Raw genomic sequence first — 15,843 nt, forward strand, 5'->3', positions numbered from 1 at the left:
TTGGAAAGCAAAAAACAAAAACTTGGACCCTAACCTAATTCCATGCTCAAAAAAGTATACTACTGACTTAAAAGTAGAAGTAAAAACTATAAAACTTTTTCTTTTAGGTGAAGATTTCTTAGAAACGACACAAAAATATGAATTATAGTAGCAAAAACTGATAAACTCCATCAAAATTTAAAACCACTCTTCGAAAGACACCAGTAAGAAGATGAAAAGGCAAGCAAAAGTCTGGGAGAAAATACGGTCCATTTACCTAACAAAGGACTTACATCTAGAACAGGTAAAAAACACTTACAATTCAACACTTACATTTCAATAGTAAGATAAATTTTTAATGGGCAAATGATTTGAATAAACAACTCAAAATGAAATCTAGATATGGCCAATAAGCACATGAAAAGGTGCTCAACATCATGAGTCATCAGGAAAATACAAATTAAAATCACAGAGATACCAGTACACACCTACTAGAATGGCTAAAATCAAAACCACTGACATTACGAAGTGTTGATGTACAGTAGAGGTCAGCAAACGACAGCCCACAGGCCAACTTCGGCTTGCTGCCCCGCCTGTTTTTGTAAATCAAGTTTTATTGAAACACAGTCACATTCATTTTCTCATGTACTGTCCAAGGCTGCTTTTCTGCTACAATAGCAGAGATGAGTAAGTTCCAGCTTAGCAATAAAAAGAATAAACTGCTGACACTTATCACAAGTGGATAAATCTCAAAAACATTTTGCTGTACAAAAGAAGGCAGACACAAAAGACACAGATTCAATTTATATGAAATTCTAGAACAAGCAAATTTAATTTAAAGTGGCAGAAAGCAGATTAGTGGTTGTTTGGAACTGGAGGTGAGGGGTGGGGAGATCTGTGTACAAGGGAACTTTCTGTGGGATAATAAAAACTTCTCTAACTTGTTTGTACTGGTGGTTACACTGAATGCATATTTTTGTCAAAACTCAAACTGTACACTTAAAATGAGTGTATTTTATTGTATCTTAATAAACATACCTCCAATGATGATAAATTAAAAAAAACTTTGGGTTTTGATGGGTTTCAGAATTCAGAATTTTTCAGATTTTTAGAAAAGTGGCACTGTACATTAACTGTATGTTATATAACATCCCCAACTGGTTTTGCAGCAGCACCTCATATTTAAATATATAAATACATCTTCAGCAAATATGAGTATTCAAACTAGATGAGTTAAGTCTAGAAACAGCCAAAGTCTGGTTTTGTGGGCAAATGAGTTTTTGAATAAAAGTGTAGAAAAAAACTTTGAGTGCTCAGAGTTTTTTGATTTAGTCTTACAGATAAGGTGTTATGGGCCTGTATGTATGTTTGTTATATGCTGTACGCCCCAAGAGTCTTGTGTGCCAGGCATTGTTGTTAGGTACCTGCAGGGTATACAAACACAGGTAACTCTGTCCTTGCCCTGTGGAGATCAGATGGATATGATGCATCTACTACTCACCAGGGGTTCACAGGGTACAGGTCAGTCCGACATAGACAAGAAACAACATGAAAGGCAGATTCTGTTAATGCGTCAGGAGACACGGGGGATGGAGAGATTAATTCAGTTTTTCCCTGAGGACATCAGACTAGAAAGGGAGGCTTGGGTTTCATCATGATAGGTCATATATGCTGGACTGAGGCATTTGCATTTTCTCCTGTAAGCGATAGCACTTCAATATTTATTAAACTGGACTTACCAGTGATGCTCTCCGAGTCTCTGTGATTGCTATTCATGAGGTTTTCTTCACCTGTTGGTGACGTAAAAATTGCATTCTGGGATTGACTCATGCAGGATCCTTTCTTGCTTTGGTTGAGAAGGACAGCTTTGGTATGAATCAGAGTAAAGGAAATCCATCAAGCCATTCAATAATGAAATGGATTTGGTCACATGGATATTTTCTTTTAGACAGATTTTCTGTGATGAGTCAAATGACATCCGTAGCAATGAGCACTCTCATGTGATTATCATACTTTGGACAGTCATGACCTAAAACAAAAACATATCAAGTGATTAGAACTCAGCATGCTCTTTAACAACAGGAATCTAATTAATCAAAATGTCCATCATGAAAAATGTTTTTCTAATGATATATACAACATGGATAAATCTCATAATTATGCTGGAAGAAAGAAGTCAGACAAAAAAAGAGTACACAGTTTATGACTTCATTTACATAAAATTCTAGAAAATGTCCACTTATCTATAGTGACAGAAAGCAGATCAGTGGCTGCCTGGAGTTAAGGGAGGAATTACTAAGGGGCAGGAGAAAAGTTTTTGGAATGATGAATATGTTTATTATTTTGACTGTGGTGATGGTTTTACAAATGCATATCAAAAGTGGTTAAATTGTACACTTGAAATGTGTAATTTGATGAATATTAATTATATTTAAATAAAGGTGTTTAATTTTTTAAAAAGACTGTTTAAAGTAATACACTAATAACATATTGTAGAGTCTGTAACATATGTAGAAGTAGAATGTTTTGCAGTAGCATGAAGGCCAAGAGGGGGGAAATGGGCATATACTGTTGTAAGGCTTTTATATTACACATGAAATAGTAACATATGGCTTGAAGATAGACTGTGATAAGTTAAAGAAGTATACCATAAACCTGAAACCAACCAATTAAAAAACTCAAGAATTACAGATAATAAACCAATGAAGAAAACAAAATGGAATAATACAAAACAGGGTTTTTTAATCTTGGAAAATTAACATTTTGGGCCAGTTATTGCTTCGTCATGTGCATCGTAGGATGTTTTACCCACTAAGTGCCAGCAGAATCGCTTCCCCAGACCCTCTCCAGTTTTATCCAAAATGTCTCCAGACATTGCCAGATGTCCCCTGGGGGGGCAAAAATCATCCCTGGTTGAGAACCACTGATAAAACAGATGCTCAACTTCACTCACAATTAAAACAAAAATATAAACAAAAAAAAAGTTCACCCACTAGATTAGCAAACATTAGTTTTATTATATTCTTTGCTGGAGATGGTGTGGAGAAAGAAGCACTCTTATACCCTGTTGATAAAAGTGCAAATTGGGGCTGGGCATGGTGACTCATGCCTGTAATCTCAGCACCTTGGGAGGCTGAGGTGGGCCGATCACTTGAGGTCAGGGGTTCCAGACCAGCCTGGCCAACATGAAACCCTGTCTCTACTACAAATACAAAAATTAGCTGGGTGTGGTGGCAGGTGCCTGTAATCCCAGCTACTTGGGAGGCTGAAGCAGGAGAATCACTTGAGCCTGGGAGGCAGAGGTTGCAGTGAGCCGAGATTGCGCCAACTGCACTCCAGCCTGGGTGACAGAGCAAGACTCTGTCTCAAAAAAAAAAAAAAGGTGCAAATTGGAACAAGCTTTCAGAAGGCTATTTGGCAATGTCTACCAAACTTTTAAATGCACACATGCTGTAACTTAACAGTTCTACCACCAGGAATTTACACAATGGATATATTCACGAAGTGTGCCAAGATGTAGGGATAAGGATGCCCATACAGTATTGGTTTGGGGGGGGAAAAAAAAAAAAAGCACATACCACACAACTGGAACTAAATGTCTATAAATAAATGGTTTAATAACAGTGGAACATACAAAGGAATATAACGTACTAAATATATGTGCATACTTAAAAAAATCAGGAACTGTCATCAGTAAAACTGTTCAATTCTACTTATTTGGTTTATATCAAGACAGTCTCTGCTTGGCAACTTGTGGCTTCTACTTACAGTTAATTCATTCTCATGTCTGCTCTTCACAGGTATCATAAATATTCAATGTTTTACAAGAGAGTTACCCTCAAGAAGTAGAAAGGAACAAAGTAAATAAAGGAGACTGAAAATGGTTACTGAGGCAGAAGAATAGAGAAGCACTTTGAACAAATCCTAGTGAGGAGAGTTTCAGAGATAGAATGTGAACAGAATTAAACATTATACAAAAGTCAAAGGGAAAATTCGGTTTATTAAAAAAGGGGTAAGGGACCATAAAATCAATGATAACTTTCCAGAAACCAGTTCAGCCAAGAGATTGGATCCAAAGACAGGCTGCAAGGTGTCGGTAAGTGAGATGGTAAGAGTGGAGTTTAGTGAGTACAGACCACGATTTCCTAACACCTAGACTTTCAGATCTCCACAGACTGGTAAAATTTCAAACACTTCTGTGGTTATTGGCATGGGGTTTCCATTTCTTACCAATTTCTATTACTTTGTAAATGATAAAACATTTTACTAAAAAAAAAAGAGACCTAATAAATAGCAGTCCTTCCCAAAAAAGGAGTTTGTAATTTTATGTTGGAATAACAACAGCAACACCACCACCACCACCACACACACACACAGACACACAGACACACACACACACACGCGAGACAGGGTCTTGCTCTGCTGCTCTGTCACCCAGGCTGGTGTGCAGTGGTGCAATCATAGCTCACTATAGCCTTGAACTCCTGGCCTCAAGTGATCCTCCTGCCTCAACTCCCAAAGCTCTGAGATTACAGGCATGAGCCACTGCACCCAGCTCTAATTTTTCTATATTTGAACTCAGAAAATTTTAATAAATACTTTAAGATTCTGGTACTGATACATGCTGAATAAATGTGAGTGAACCCTAAAAACATGCTAAGTGGAAGAAGCAGCCACATGATTCCATTTATATAAAATATCCAAAATAGGCAAATCCATAGTGACAAAGCCAATTAGTAGTTATTAGGAACTAGGGAGAGGGGAGAATAGGGAGTGATTGCTTAATGCGTATGGGGATTCCTTTTCGGATGATGAAAATTTGATCAATTACAGCTGGTTTGATGGCAGTGGGTTATCAGAACTTATTAACATTAGTGTCATTAAAGTTGGTATATAGTCCCTCACTGCTAAATTTGGCTTAAAAATAAAATTTTTTAAAAATTTGATGAATTAGTGGTGATGGTGGCACAACACTGTAAATATACTATAATAAATTTCACTGAATTATACACTTTAAGGTGGTTAAAATGGCAAATTTTACATGTCTTTTACTGCAACTAAATACTGTACTATACAATACAAAGTATATAAAACACAATTTTAAAAGTGATAGGGAAATGCTTAGATCAATAGTCATCAATTCCAAGTGTATTTTAAATAAAATCAGTCTTGGTAAAGAAAAAAAAAGAGTATATTTTATATACATAACTATTTTCTTGAAATATGTTTGCCAGTATAGTAATCTGTGTTAGCCAGTGCAACATGAAGTAAAACTCTAATATATTAATTCAGATACTTTAATTTTAATTCCAGTTGTCAAAAATTCATTTTTCATATTCCAGGAAAAGTCCATTGTATGCAACTGAATTCTTTTCCACATATCGTATTGTCCAGAATTGTCATCCCTAAACCAGTCACTATAAAGGAAATAGAATTATAATGAATCAAACCAATAAAAGAGTCACACCTTGAACTTGGAAGGAAGAAGAAAGCAATCTTCCCTGAAGTACACAATCACTGGCTACCTGAGCAAAATCTGAACTAGGGCCTCTGCCAACCAAGAAGGGGGAAATGATCATTTTTGAGTAGGGAACCAAATATCACCTGCTATGTAAGTCTTTATGTCACATATAATTTTCATCAAGGTCTTTTAAATTCTAACACTCCAAGACCTAGATTTATAGTTTAGGAATCTAGTGAGGAATCTAGTGATACATTTTAAAAAAACAGAATGGCAATGGAAATCTAAGAATAAATGTGCTAGTGTATAACCGGCTATCTAGTGAATGATCAGCAAATAATGCACTAGTTTGTAACTGTGCACTAGTTTATAACTATGCACTAGTGTATAACAGGCTATCTAGTGCATGGTCAGCAAATTTGGCCCACAGCCAAATTTGGCTTGCCACCTGTTTTTTTTTGTTTGTTTGTTTGTTTTTTTTTTTTTTTGAGACGGAGTCTCACTCTTTCGCCCAGGCCGGACTGCAGTGGCGCAATCTCGGCTCACTGCAACCTCCGCCTCCCGGGTTCACGCCATTCTCCTGCCTCAGCCTCCCGAGTAGCTGGGACTACAGGAGTCCACCGCCTCGCCCAGCTAATTTTTTTTGTATTTTTTTAGTAGAGACGGGGTTTCACCATGTTAGCCAGGATAGTCTCGATCTTCTGACCTCGTGATCCACCCGCCTCGGCCTCCCAAAGTGCTGGGATTATACGCGTGAGCCACCGCACCCAGCCTGCCACCTGTTTTTGTACAACCTATGAGTTAAGAATGATTTTTATACTTTCAAATGGCTGGAAGGCAAAGAATAATATTATGTAACATGTGACAATTATGAAATTCAATTTCCAGTGTCCACAAAGGAAGTTTTATTGGAATACAGCCACACTTATTTAAGTGTTGTCAATTGGTTGCTTTCACGCTACAACAGCAGAGCTTAGTGATTTTAAGGACTTCATAGTCCACAGAGCCTAGAATACTATGTCTCTTTACAGAAAAAGTTGACCAACACCTGTTCTACAGTAGAAAAATAGTTCAGTCATAAAATAACCATCTACCTAAATCAAAGATTTCCTAGATTAACTTCTTAAACAGGGTTTCCTTCCACATTTACATACTTGTAATTAGATCACTATTTCCACAGAATTTAGGTAAACTAAAAAACAGACTTCTACTTTCTACATCTGTAAGTGCATTTAAATATTATTTTCAATTTCTAAGAAAGCATTTATTTTTATTTTTATTTTTTGAGATGGAGTTTCACCCTTGCTGCCCAGCTTGGAGTGCAATGGTGCGATCTTGACTCACTGCAACCTCTGCCCCCCAGGTTCAAGCGATTCTCCTACCTCAGCCTCCCAAGTAGCTCAGATTACAGCTCCTGCCACCACGCCTGGCTAATTTTTTTATTTTTAGTAGAGATGGGGTTTCACCATGTTGGCCAAGTTGGTCTCAAACTCCTGACCTCAGGTGATCCACCTGCCTCGGCCTCCCAAAGTGCTGGGATTACAGGCATGAGCCACCGTGCCCCACTCCAGAAAGCATTGTTTTTTTGTTTTAAAGTAATAAGTTATATACTTGTTTGTGAAGAGAGAAAAGAGAGAGAGATAGTGAGGAGGGAAGAATGAAAAGGAACAGGATAAAAGCAAAGTATCTCTCATACTGGTCCACACTGATTCTCAAACAGAGCTGCGGTTCTTTTAATCATATTGGAATCAAAGACCACTGTGAAAATCTAATGATAATTTTGAGAACTATGCCCACCACTCTGTTACACACTAGCTGATTTGATTATACATTTACCATTTATTTTAGTTTCTATTTTTGTTTTTATATATATCACACAGGAACACAAAAATTATATATGTTTCACCTAAGGACTCCACATCTTTGTTCTACAGCAGGGGTCCCCAACCCCTGCGCCATAGAACTGTACCCATTTGTGGCCTGTCAGGAACCAGGCTGCACAGCAGGAGGTGGGTGAGTGAAGCTTCATCTGCATTTACAGCCACTCCCCATCACTCCCATTACTGCCTGAGCTCTGCCTCCTGTCAGATCAGCGGGGGCATTAGATTCTCATAGGAGCTCGAAACTTATTGTGAACTGCGCATGCGAGGGATCTAGGTTGCCCACTCCTTATGAGAATCTAATGCCTGATGATCTGTCACTGTCTCCCATCACCTCCAGAAGGGACCGTCTACTTGCTGGAAAATAAGCTTAGGGCTCCCACTGATTCTACATTATGGTGAGTTGTATAATTATTTCATTACATATTACAGTGTAATAATAATAGCAATAAAGCGCACAATAAATGTAAAGTGCTTGAAACATCTCCAAACCACCCTCCCCATCTCCACTGGTCTGTGGAAAAACTGTCTTCCACGAAACCAGTCCCTGATGGCAGAAAGGTTGGGGATCTCTGTTCTAGAAAACTGCTTTTTAAATTAACTTTGGAGGTTTTGTTAATGGTTTAGTCTTAATTCTTGCATACCAGAATAGAGAAAACCAAGTTGAACTAAGAACTAAGTCCATCTAAAGAGTCATGCTGGAAAAATGCTGACTTCCAGGGCAATTCAGGAATTTGTTCAGCCTGCAGACTGTGCACCAGGTCAAGGGTGATCTGGCAATGGTATGCTCTTCCTGGGGACTTTTTAGATCTAAATAAGCCCTTTGGAAATGCCCTGTCTAAATCTGAGCTCCTCAGAAAGATCAGTTTGGAGTAGCAGTACTGAACATAGTACCATGGATGTGGCCTGACATTAGACAAGTCTGAATTTTATGCTTATTTACTGCTTTTCTGACCTTAGGCCCATTATTTAACATTTTTGAGTCTCAGTCCTCATTTTCAAGATGGGGATATTAATAACTACCCTTTATAAGAAGGGTCAGACATGAGAACTAAATAAAAATGACAAATTCCTAGTTTGGTACCCAACATACAGTAGACACTCAAATGCGCACTCCTGTCGGCTTCCCCCTAGCTCTCAGGCCTGAGAAAAAGATGATGTCTTCTGTCTAATATTTCTTTATTATTATTATTAAGTTCTAGGGTACATGTGCACAATGTGCAGGTTTGTTACATATGTATACATGTGCCATGTTGGTGTGCTGCACCCAGTAACACATCATTTACATTAGGTATTTCTCCTAATGCTATCCCTCCTCCCTCCCCCCAGCCCACAACAGGCCCTGGTGTATGATGCTCCCCACTGTGTCCAAGTGTTCTCATTGTTTAATTCCTAACTATGAGTGAGAACATGCGGTGTTTGGTTTTCTGTCCTTGCGATAGTTTGCTCACAATGATGGTTTCCAGCTTCATCCATGTCCCCACAAAGGACATGAACTCATCCTTTTTTATGGCTGCATAGTATTCCATAGTGTATATGTGCCACATTTTCTTAATCCAGTCTATCAGTGATGGACATTTGGGTTGGTTCCAAGTCTTTGCTATTGTGAATAGTGCCGCAATAAACATACATGTGCATGTGTCTGTATAGCAGCATGATTTATAATCCTTTGGGTTTATACCCAGTAATGGGATAGCTGGGTCAAATGGTATTTCTATTTCTAGATCCTTGAGGAATCACCACACTGTCTTCCACAATGGTTGAACTAGTTTATAGTCCCACCAACAGTGTAAAAGTGTTCCTATTTCTCCACATCCTCTCCAGCACCTGTTGTTTCCTGACTTTTTAATGATTGCCATTCTAACTGGTGTGAGATGGTGTCTCATTGTGGTTTGCATTTCTCTGATGGCCAGTGATGATGAGCATTTTTTCATGTGTCTGTTGGCTGCATAAATGTCTTCTTTTGAGAAGTGTCTGTTTGTATCCTTTGCCCACTTTTTGATGGGGTTGTTTGATTTTTTCATGTAAATTTGTTTTAGTTCTTTGTAGATTCTGGATATTAGCCCTTTGTCAGATGGGTAGATTGAAAAAATTTTCTCCCATTCTATAGGTTGCCTGTTCACTCTGATGGTAGTTTCTTTTGCTGTGCAGAAGCTGTTTAGTTTAATGAGATCCCATTTGTCAATTTTGGCTTTTATTGCCATTGCTTTTGGAGTTTTAGACATGAAGTCCTTGCCCATGCCTATGTCCTGAATGGAATTGCCTAGGTTTTCTTCTAGGGTTTTTATGGTCCTAGGTCTAATATTTAAGTCTTTAATCCATCTTGAATTAATTTTTGTATAAGGTGTAAGGAAGGGATCCAACTTCAGCTTTCTACATATGGCTAGCCAGTTTTCCCAGCACCATTTATTAAATAGGGAATCCTTTGCCCATTTCTTGTTTTTGTCAGGTTTGTCAAAGATCAGATGCTTGTAGATATGTGGTATTATTTTTGAGGGCTCTGTTCTGTTCCATTGGTCTATATCTCTGTTTTGGTGCCAGTACCATGCTGTTTTGGTTACTGTAGCTTTGTAATATAGTTTGAAGTCAGGTAGCATGATGCCTCCAGCTTTATTCTTTTGGCTTAGGATTGTCTTGGCAATGCAGGCTCTTTTTTGGTTCCATATGAACTTTAAAGTAGTTTTTTTTCCAATTCTGTGAAGAAAGTCATTGGTAGCTTGATGGGGATGGCATTGAATCTATCTATAAATTACCTTGGGCAGTATGGCCATTTTCACGATGTTGATTCTTCCTATCCATGAGCATGGAATGTTCTTCCATTTGTTTGTGTCCTCTTTTATTTCGTTGAGCAGTGGTTTGTAGTTCTCCTTGAAGAGGTCCTTCACATCCCTTGTAAGTTGGATTCCTAGGTATTTTATTCTCTTTGAAGCAACTGTGAATGGGAGTTCACTCATGATTTGGCTCTCTGTTTGTCTGTTATTGGTGTATAGGAATGCTTGAGATTTTTGCACACTGATTTTGTATCCTGAGACTTTGCTGAAGTTGCTTATCAGCTTAAGGAGATTTTGGGCTGAGATGATGGGGTCTTCTAAATATATAATCATGTCATCTCCAAACAGGGACAGTTTGACTTCTTCTTTTCCTAACTGAATACCCTTTATTTCTTTCTCTTGCCTGATTGCCCTAGCCAGAACTTCCAACACTATGTTGAATAGGAGTGGTGAGAGAGGGCATCCCTGTCTTGTGCCAGTTTCCCTTTGTGGGTAACCCAACCTTTCTCTCTGGCTGCCCTTAACATTTTTTCCTTCATTTCAACTTTGGTGAATCTGACAATTATGTGTCTTGGAGTTGCTCCTCTCGAGGAGTATCTTTGTGGCGTTCTCTGTATTTCCTGAATTTGAATGTTGGCCTGCCTTGCTAGGTTGGGGAAGTTCTCCTGGATAATATCCTGAAGAATGTTTTCCAACTTGTTTCCATTCTTCCCGTCACTTTCAGGTACACCAATCAGACGTAGATTTGGTCTTTTCACATAGTCCCATATTCCTTGGAGGCTTTGTTCATTTCTTTTTACTCTTTTTTCTCTAAACTTCTCTTCTCGCTTCATTTCATTCATTTGATCTTCAATGAGTGATACCCTTTCTTCCACTTGATCGAATTGGCTACTGAAGCTTGCGCATGCGTCACATAGTTCTTGTGCCATGGTTTTCAGCTCCCTCAGGTCATTTGAGGTCTTCTCTATGCTGTTTATTCTAGTTAGCCATTTGTCTAATCTTTTTTCAAGGTTTTTAGCTTCTTTGCAAGGGGTTCAAACATCTTCCTTTAGCTTGGAGAAGTTTGTTATTACTGTCAACTTGTCAAAGTCATTCTCCGTCCAGCTTTCTTCTGTTGCTGGCGAGCAGATGAGTTGCTTTGGAAGAGAAGATTTTTGTAATTTTCAGCTTTTTTTCCGGTTTCTCCCCATCTTTGTGGTTTTATCTACCTTTGGTCTTTAATCATGGTGACCTAGAGATGGGGTTTTGGTGTGGATGACCTTTATGTTTGTTAGTTTTCCTTCTAACAGTCAGGAGCCTCAGCTGCAGGTCTGTTGGAGTTTGCTGGAGGTCCACTCCAGATGCTGTTTGCCTAGGTATCACCAGCGGGGGCTGCAGAACAGCAAATATTGCAGAACAGCCAATGTTGCTGCCTGATCCTTCCTCTGGAAGCTTTGTCTCAGAGGGGTACCCGGCCGTATGAGGTGTCAGTCAGCCCCTACTGGGAGGTGTCTCCCAGTTAGGCTACTCGGGGGTCAGGGACCCACTTGAGGAGGCAGTCTGTCTGTTCTCAGATCTCAAACTCCGTGCTGGGAGAACCACTATTCTCTTCAAAGCTGTCAGACAGGGACGTTTAAGTCTGCAGAAGTTTCTGCTGCCTTTTGTTCAGCTATGCCCTGCCCCCAGAGGTGGAGTCTACAGAGGCAGGCAGGCCTCCTTGAGCTGCGGTGGGCTCCACTCAGTTTGAGCTTCCCGGCTTCTTTGTTTACCTACTCAAGCTTCAGCAATGGCGGACGCCCCTCCCCCAGGCTTGCTGCCACCTTGCAGTTCGATCTTGGACTGCTGTGCTAGCAGTGAGCAAGGCTCCGTGGGCGTGGGACCCTCCGAGCCAGGTGGGGGATATAATGTCCTGGTGTGCCCTTTGCTAAGACTGTTGGAAAAGCGCAGTACTAGGGTGGGAGTGTCCCGATTTTCCAGGTACCATCTGTCATGGCTTCCCTTGGCTAGGAAAGGGAATTCTTCCACCCTTTGCGCTTCCCAGGTGAGGCGATGCCCTGCCCTGCTTTGGCTCACTCTCCGTGGGCTGCACCCACTGTCCAACAAGCCCCAGTGAGATGAACCTGGTACCTCAGTTGGAAATGCAGAAATCACCTGTCTTCTGTGTTGCTCACACTGGGAGCTGTAGACTGGCGCTGTTCCTATTTGGCCATCTTGGAACCCCTCCCTGTCTAGTATTTCTTAAATTTCTGGCTCAACAGCCAACTGTGTACCCAGAATGACTACCACGTTTGAGTATGGAGTAGATGCGGTCTGAAGATGACCTCTGAGTAATCTTCACATAGAAGGACATAAGGACTAAGAAACTGTGCTCCGGCTAATAAAGTTTCAAGTGCCATAAAGCTGGGATTATCAAGAGTGATGATTCCTAAAGCTCATTCCTTCATGGGTCTGAGGAAAGTTTGCTAATAACAAAAAAGTCTTAACTATACTTAGCATCTTTCTCCATAGCAGTGTGGCTACACATTTCCTATTGCTACTACAACAAATTACCACAAACTTAGTGGCTTAAAACAACACCAATTTATGATCTTACAGTTCTGGAGGTCAGAAAAATGAAAAGGTTTCAATGGACCAAAACCAAGGTGTTAGAAGGGTTATGCCCCCTCCCTCTGGAGGCTCCAGGGAAAAATCATTCCCTTGCCTTTTCTAGCTTTTAGAATTGTATTGCTTGGCTTAGGATTTCTTCCACCATCTGCTATGCCAGCAGCGTAGCATCTTCAAGTTTCTCTCTGCTTCTACTGTCACACTGTCTTCTTCTGCTGTCAAGTCTCCTTTGCCTCACTCCTATAAGGACACCTGTGATTACATTTAAGGTCAAACTGGATAATCCAGCATAATCTTCCGTCTCAAGATCCTTAATGTAGCCATGTCTGCAAAGTCCTTTTGGTATATAAGGTAATATTCACAGGATCCAGGGGATCAAGAACTGCATATCTTTGAGGGCCAGTATTCAGCCTACCTCAGTGGTTAAGAATGTGGATTCTGGAACTAGAGTGACTAAATTTGAACTCCAGCCCCACCACTTACTGGTTGGGTGATCTTGGACAAATTACTTGACCTCATTTTTTCATCTGTTAAGTGGGCCTAATAACAGGATCTACTTTATGGGGATTAAGTGAATTATGAGAGGATAATAGTAGCAGCTACTTCAGAGGGTTATTGGGAAATAACACAAGTTAATACATGTAAAGGTCTTAGAATAATGTCTTAGAATATAGTAAATGCTATGCAAGTACTGGTTATTATTAGTATTTCTATCACCAAAGTACTATTTTATAATTATTATTATTGTTATTGTACCTTACACAATGTTGGGCACAATCTACGGCCTACTTTCAATTGCTTGATAGCATCTTCTTTCAACCTAAGAAAGAATTTACTTCCTGCCTTCTGATGAGTGACGTTAGCTTAGTGTGATTAATCATTCTCTTCCTGTCTCTCGGATGCATGAATAAACCAAAGGCTTACACAGAGTCCTAAATGCAGTAGAAACTAAACTTTGGCAAACACAAATGACACATTTTCAGTGCCTTTCCTAGTCTGTGCACACGTATTCTGTGCACTTTTTTCAGGGCCATCTACTTTCTTTGCCGGATCTTTATTCAACCTTTTTAGGAACAACTTCACTGCTTTTCTTTATAAAACAACCAATCAGGCATGTATTATTTAACAAGAAGCCAGCCTTTGTAATCCATGCACATTAAGAAGAAGAAAATAGAGCAAAATAATCAAGTAACTTATTTTAAGAAGCACGAGACTTAAAAAGAACAACCAAAACACGTCATTGACATAAATATTGCTGGCAGGACACAACATGGCTAATGACTTAGATAGTTTAGCCCAGCCACGGAACTAATTGGTCAACAGTGAATGCCTAAATATAGGCCCTGTGCCTAAAAAAATCTTGCTACTTCCTTAAAACAGGATACTCTGGCCAAAACAGCCTTATTGAGAAGGCTAAAACAACTCTGGGAAAGTTCACCTCTGCTGGGCGTAGAGCCTGGGATTGCAAAAAATGTAATTATTTAGTGAAACATTTACACTGGAAATATATTCAAAATTTTTATTTTATAAGCAATACTTTGGGGATTAATTTAAAACACATGTGGGCTGCTGAAATGCACGCAGGAACAGTGCCAATCACCAATTCAGCAATAGCTCTCTTAGGCAGTGGCAACCTAATCCAGACAAAAGATAAGCTAATTTAAAAAATGATAATTTACCATGTCCTTATATAAAATAATATATTTTTGACAAAGACAGAGACTCACTAATTTTAACGTATCTGGCTACACTACAGATAAAGTTTACCAAAAAACCACAGTAATTTACAAACCAGATATTAAACCACTTAAAGACTCTATTGTGGCTTCAGTGCTAAGAGCTGAAAAAAAGGCGGGAGGAGCATCACCAGCAAAACCCAGCCCGGACAGTAAGCAGCAGACGTCAGGAAGGCAGAGGCCACATATCACTATCCAGCTGCACCGATGCCGTGGGAAAGCTACACTGGCTACATTCAGCACAGCTGTTCTATTAGCAATTGTAAAGTTGACCCTGAGGAAATAGGATTTGTGACCAGCAAATATTTTGTCCCTCTTTTTAATTGCCATTTGACTTAAAGATAAGTAGGGTGTTCAGAATATGAAATACATGGAGGTTGCTCTACTTACAAACAGGCTGAATTCCAAAAGGCTGTTAAATCCATTCATTTAAACGTCCAAAACCATGTGTGAGATTTAGGTTTATGGGGTCAGTATTTCCTCCTAGTTGAATATTTAGGGCATTTTAAAAACTGCCCTGTTTGTTTATAATGAATATCTGCTGAGGCAGGCAACCCCTCCCTGACACAATCTTCACCAACAGGAAAAGGGCAGTAACCTCTGGCAGCTAAGGAATCCCTATCAGAGCTTCACCTGCAGATTAGAAAAGGCCTTGAACCCATGGTGCCAACTGTGGTTTTTTGATAAGTTTCCACAGCAGCACTTTAATTCACCATGCTTAAAGTTCTTGAACTCCTAACCTTCATTTGACTAAACAGGCATTCCACTTTAACAACAATCCTCTGCCAAAACCATTTCAGTCAGTCACATTTCTTCACCTCTGGCTGACTGTCAGCTGCATGGGTACATCTTTTGTCACACATCATGGGACTGCCCTTCATAATCATTCTTTTTTTTTTTTTTTTTTGAGACCGAGTCTCGCTCTTTTGCCCAGGCCAGACTGCAGTGGCGCTATCTCGGCTCACTGCAACCTCCATCTCCCGGGTTCATGCCATTCTCCTGCCTCAGCCTCCTGAGTAGCTGGGACTACAGGCATCCGCCACCACGCCCAGCTAATTTTTTGTATTTTTAGTAGAGACGGGGTTTCACCGTGTTAGCCAGGATGGTCTCGATCTCCTGACCTCGTGATCCACACGCCTCAGCCTCCCAAAGTGCTGGGATTACAGGCGTGAGCCACCGCGCCCGGCCCATAATCATTCTTATTGTCCAATGGTATATCTAAATCGGTGTTTCTCACTATCAAATTTTTACACAATTTCTACTTTTGTGCCCAGTAATCTATCACTAGCACTGCTTTCAGGGACAAAAATGGGATTTGTAATATAGAATACCTCAAAACTATGCACATATAAAACAAACATGCTATAAATAATAATAATGGCCGAGTTAAAATATTCATCTGTTGGTGGTCAGCACAGCTAAATCCCTTGCTC

The 15,843-nt window shown here is 39.7% G+C and overlaps 1 protein-coding gene across 3 annotated transcripts in view; it reads right to left on the reverse strand.

Annotated features, from left to right (window-relative positions):
• Nucleotides 1-15,843, reverse strand: part of TRAK2 (trafficking kinesin protein 2) — a 75,235-nt gene that overhangs the window by 42,669 nt on the left and 16,723 nt on the right. For 2 of the 3 annotated variants that reach the window (XM_024242998.3, NM_001133492.1), the window contains 1 exon segment: nt 1,719-2,008. In XM_024242998.3, coding sequence (XP_024098766.2) covers nt 1,719-1,809 — 91 coding nt within the window. In that variant the 5' untranslated portion in view covers nt 1,810-2,008. 3 annotated transcript variants of the gene reach the window in all.

The sequence above is a fragment of the Pongo abelii genome, chromosome 11 (genome assembly GCF_028885655.2).
Source record: "Pongo abelii isolate AG06213 chromosome 11, NHGRI_mPonAbe1-v2.0_pri, whole genome shotgun sequence".
Classification (NCBI taxonomy): Eukaryota; Metazoa; Chordata; class Mammalia; order Primates; family Hominidae; genus Pongo; species Pongo abelii.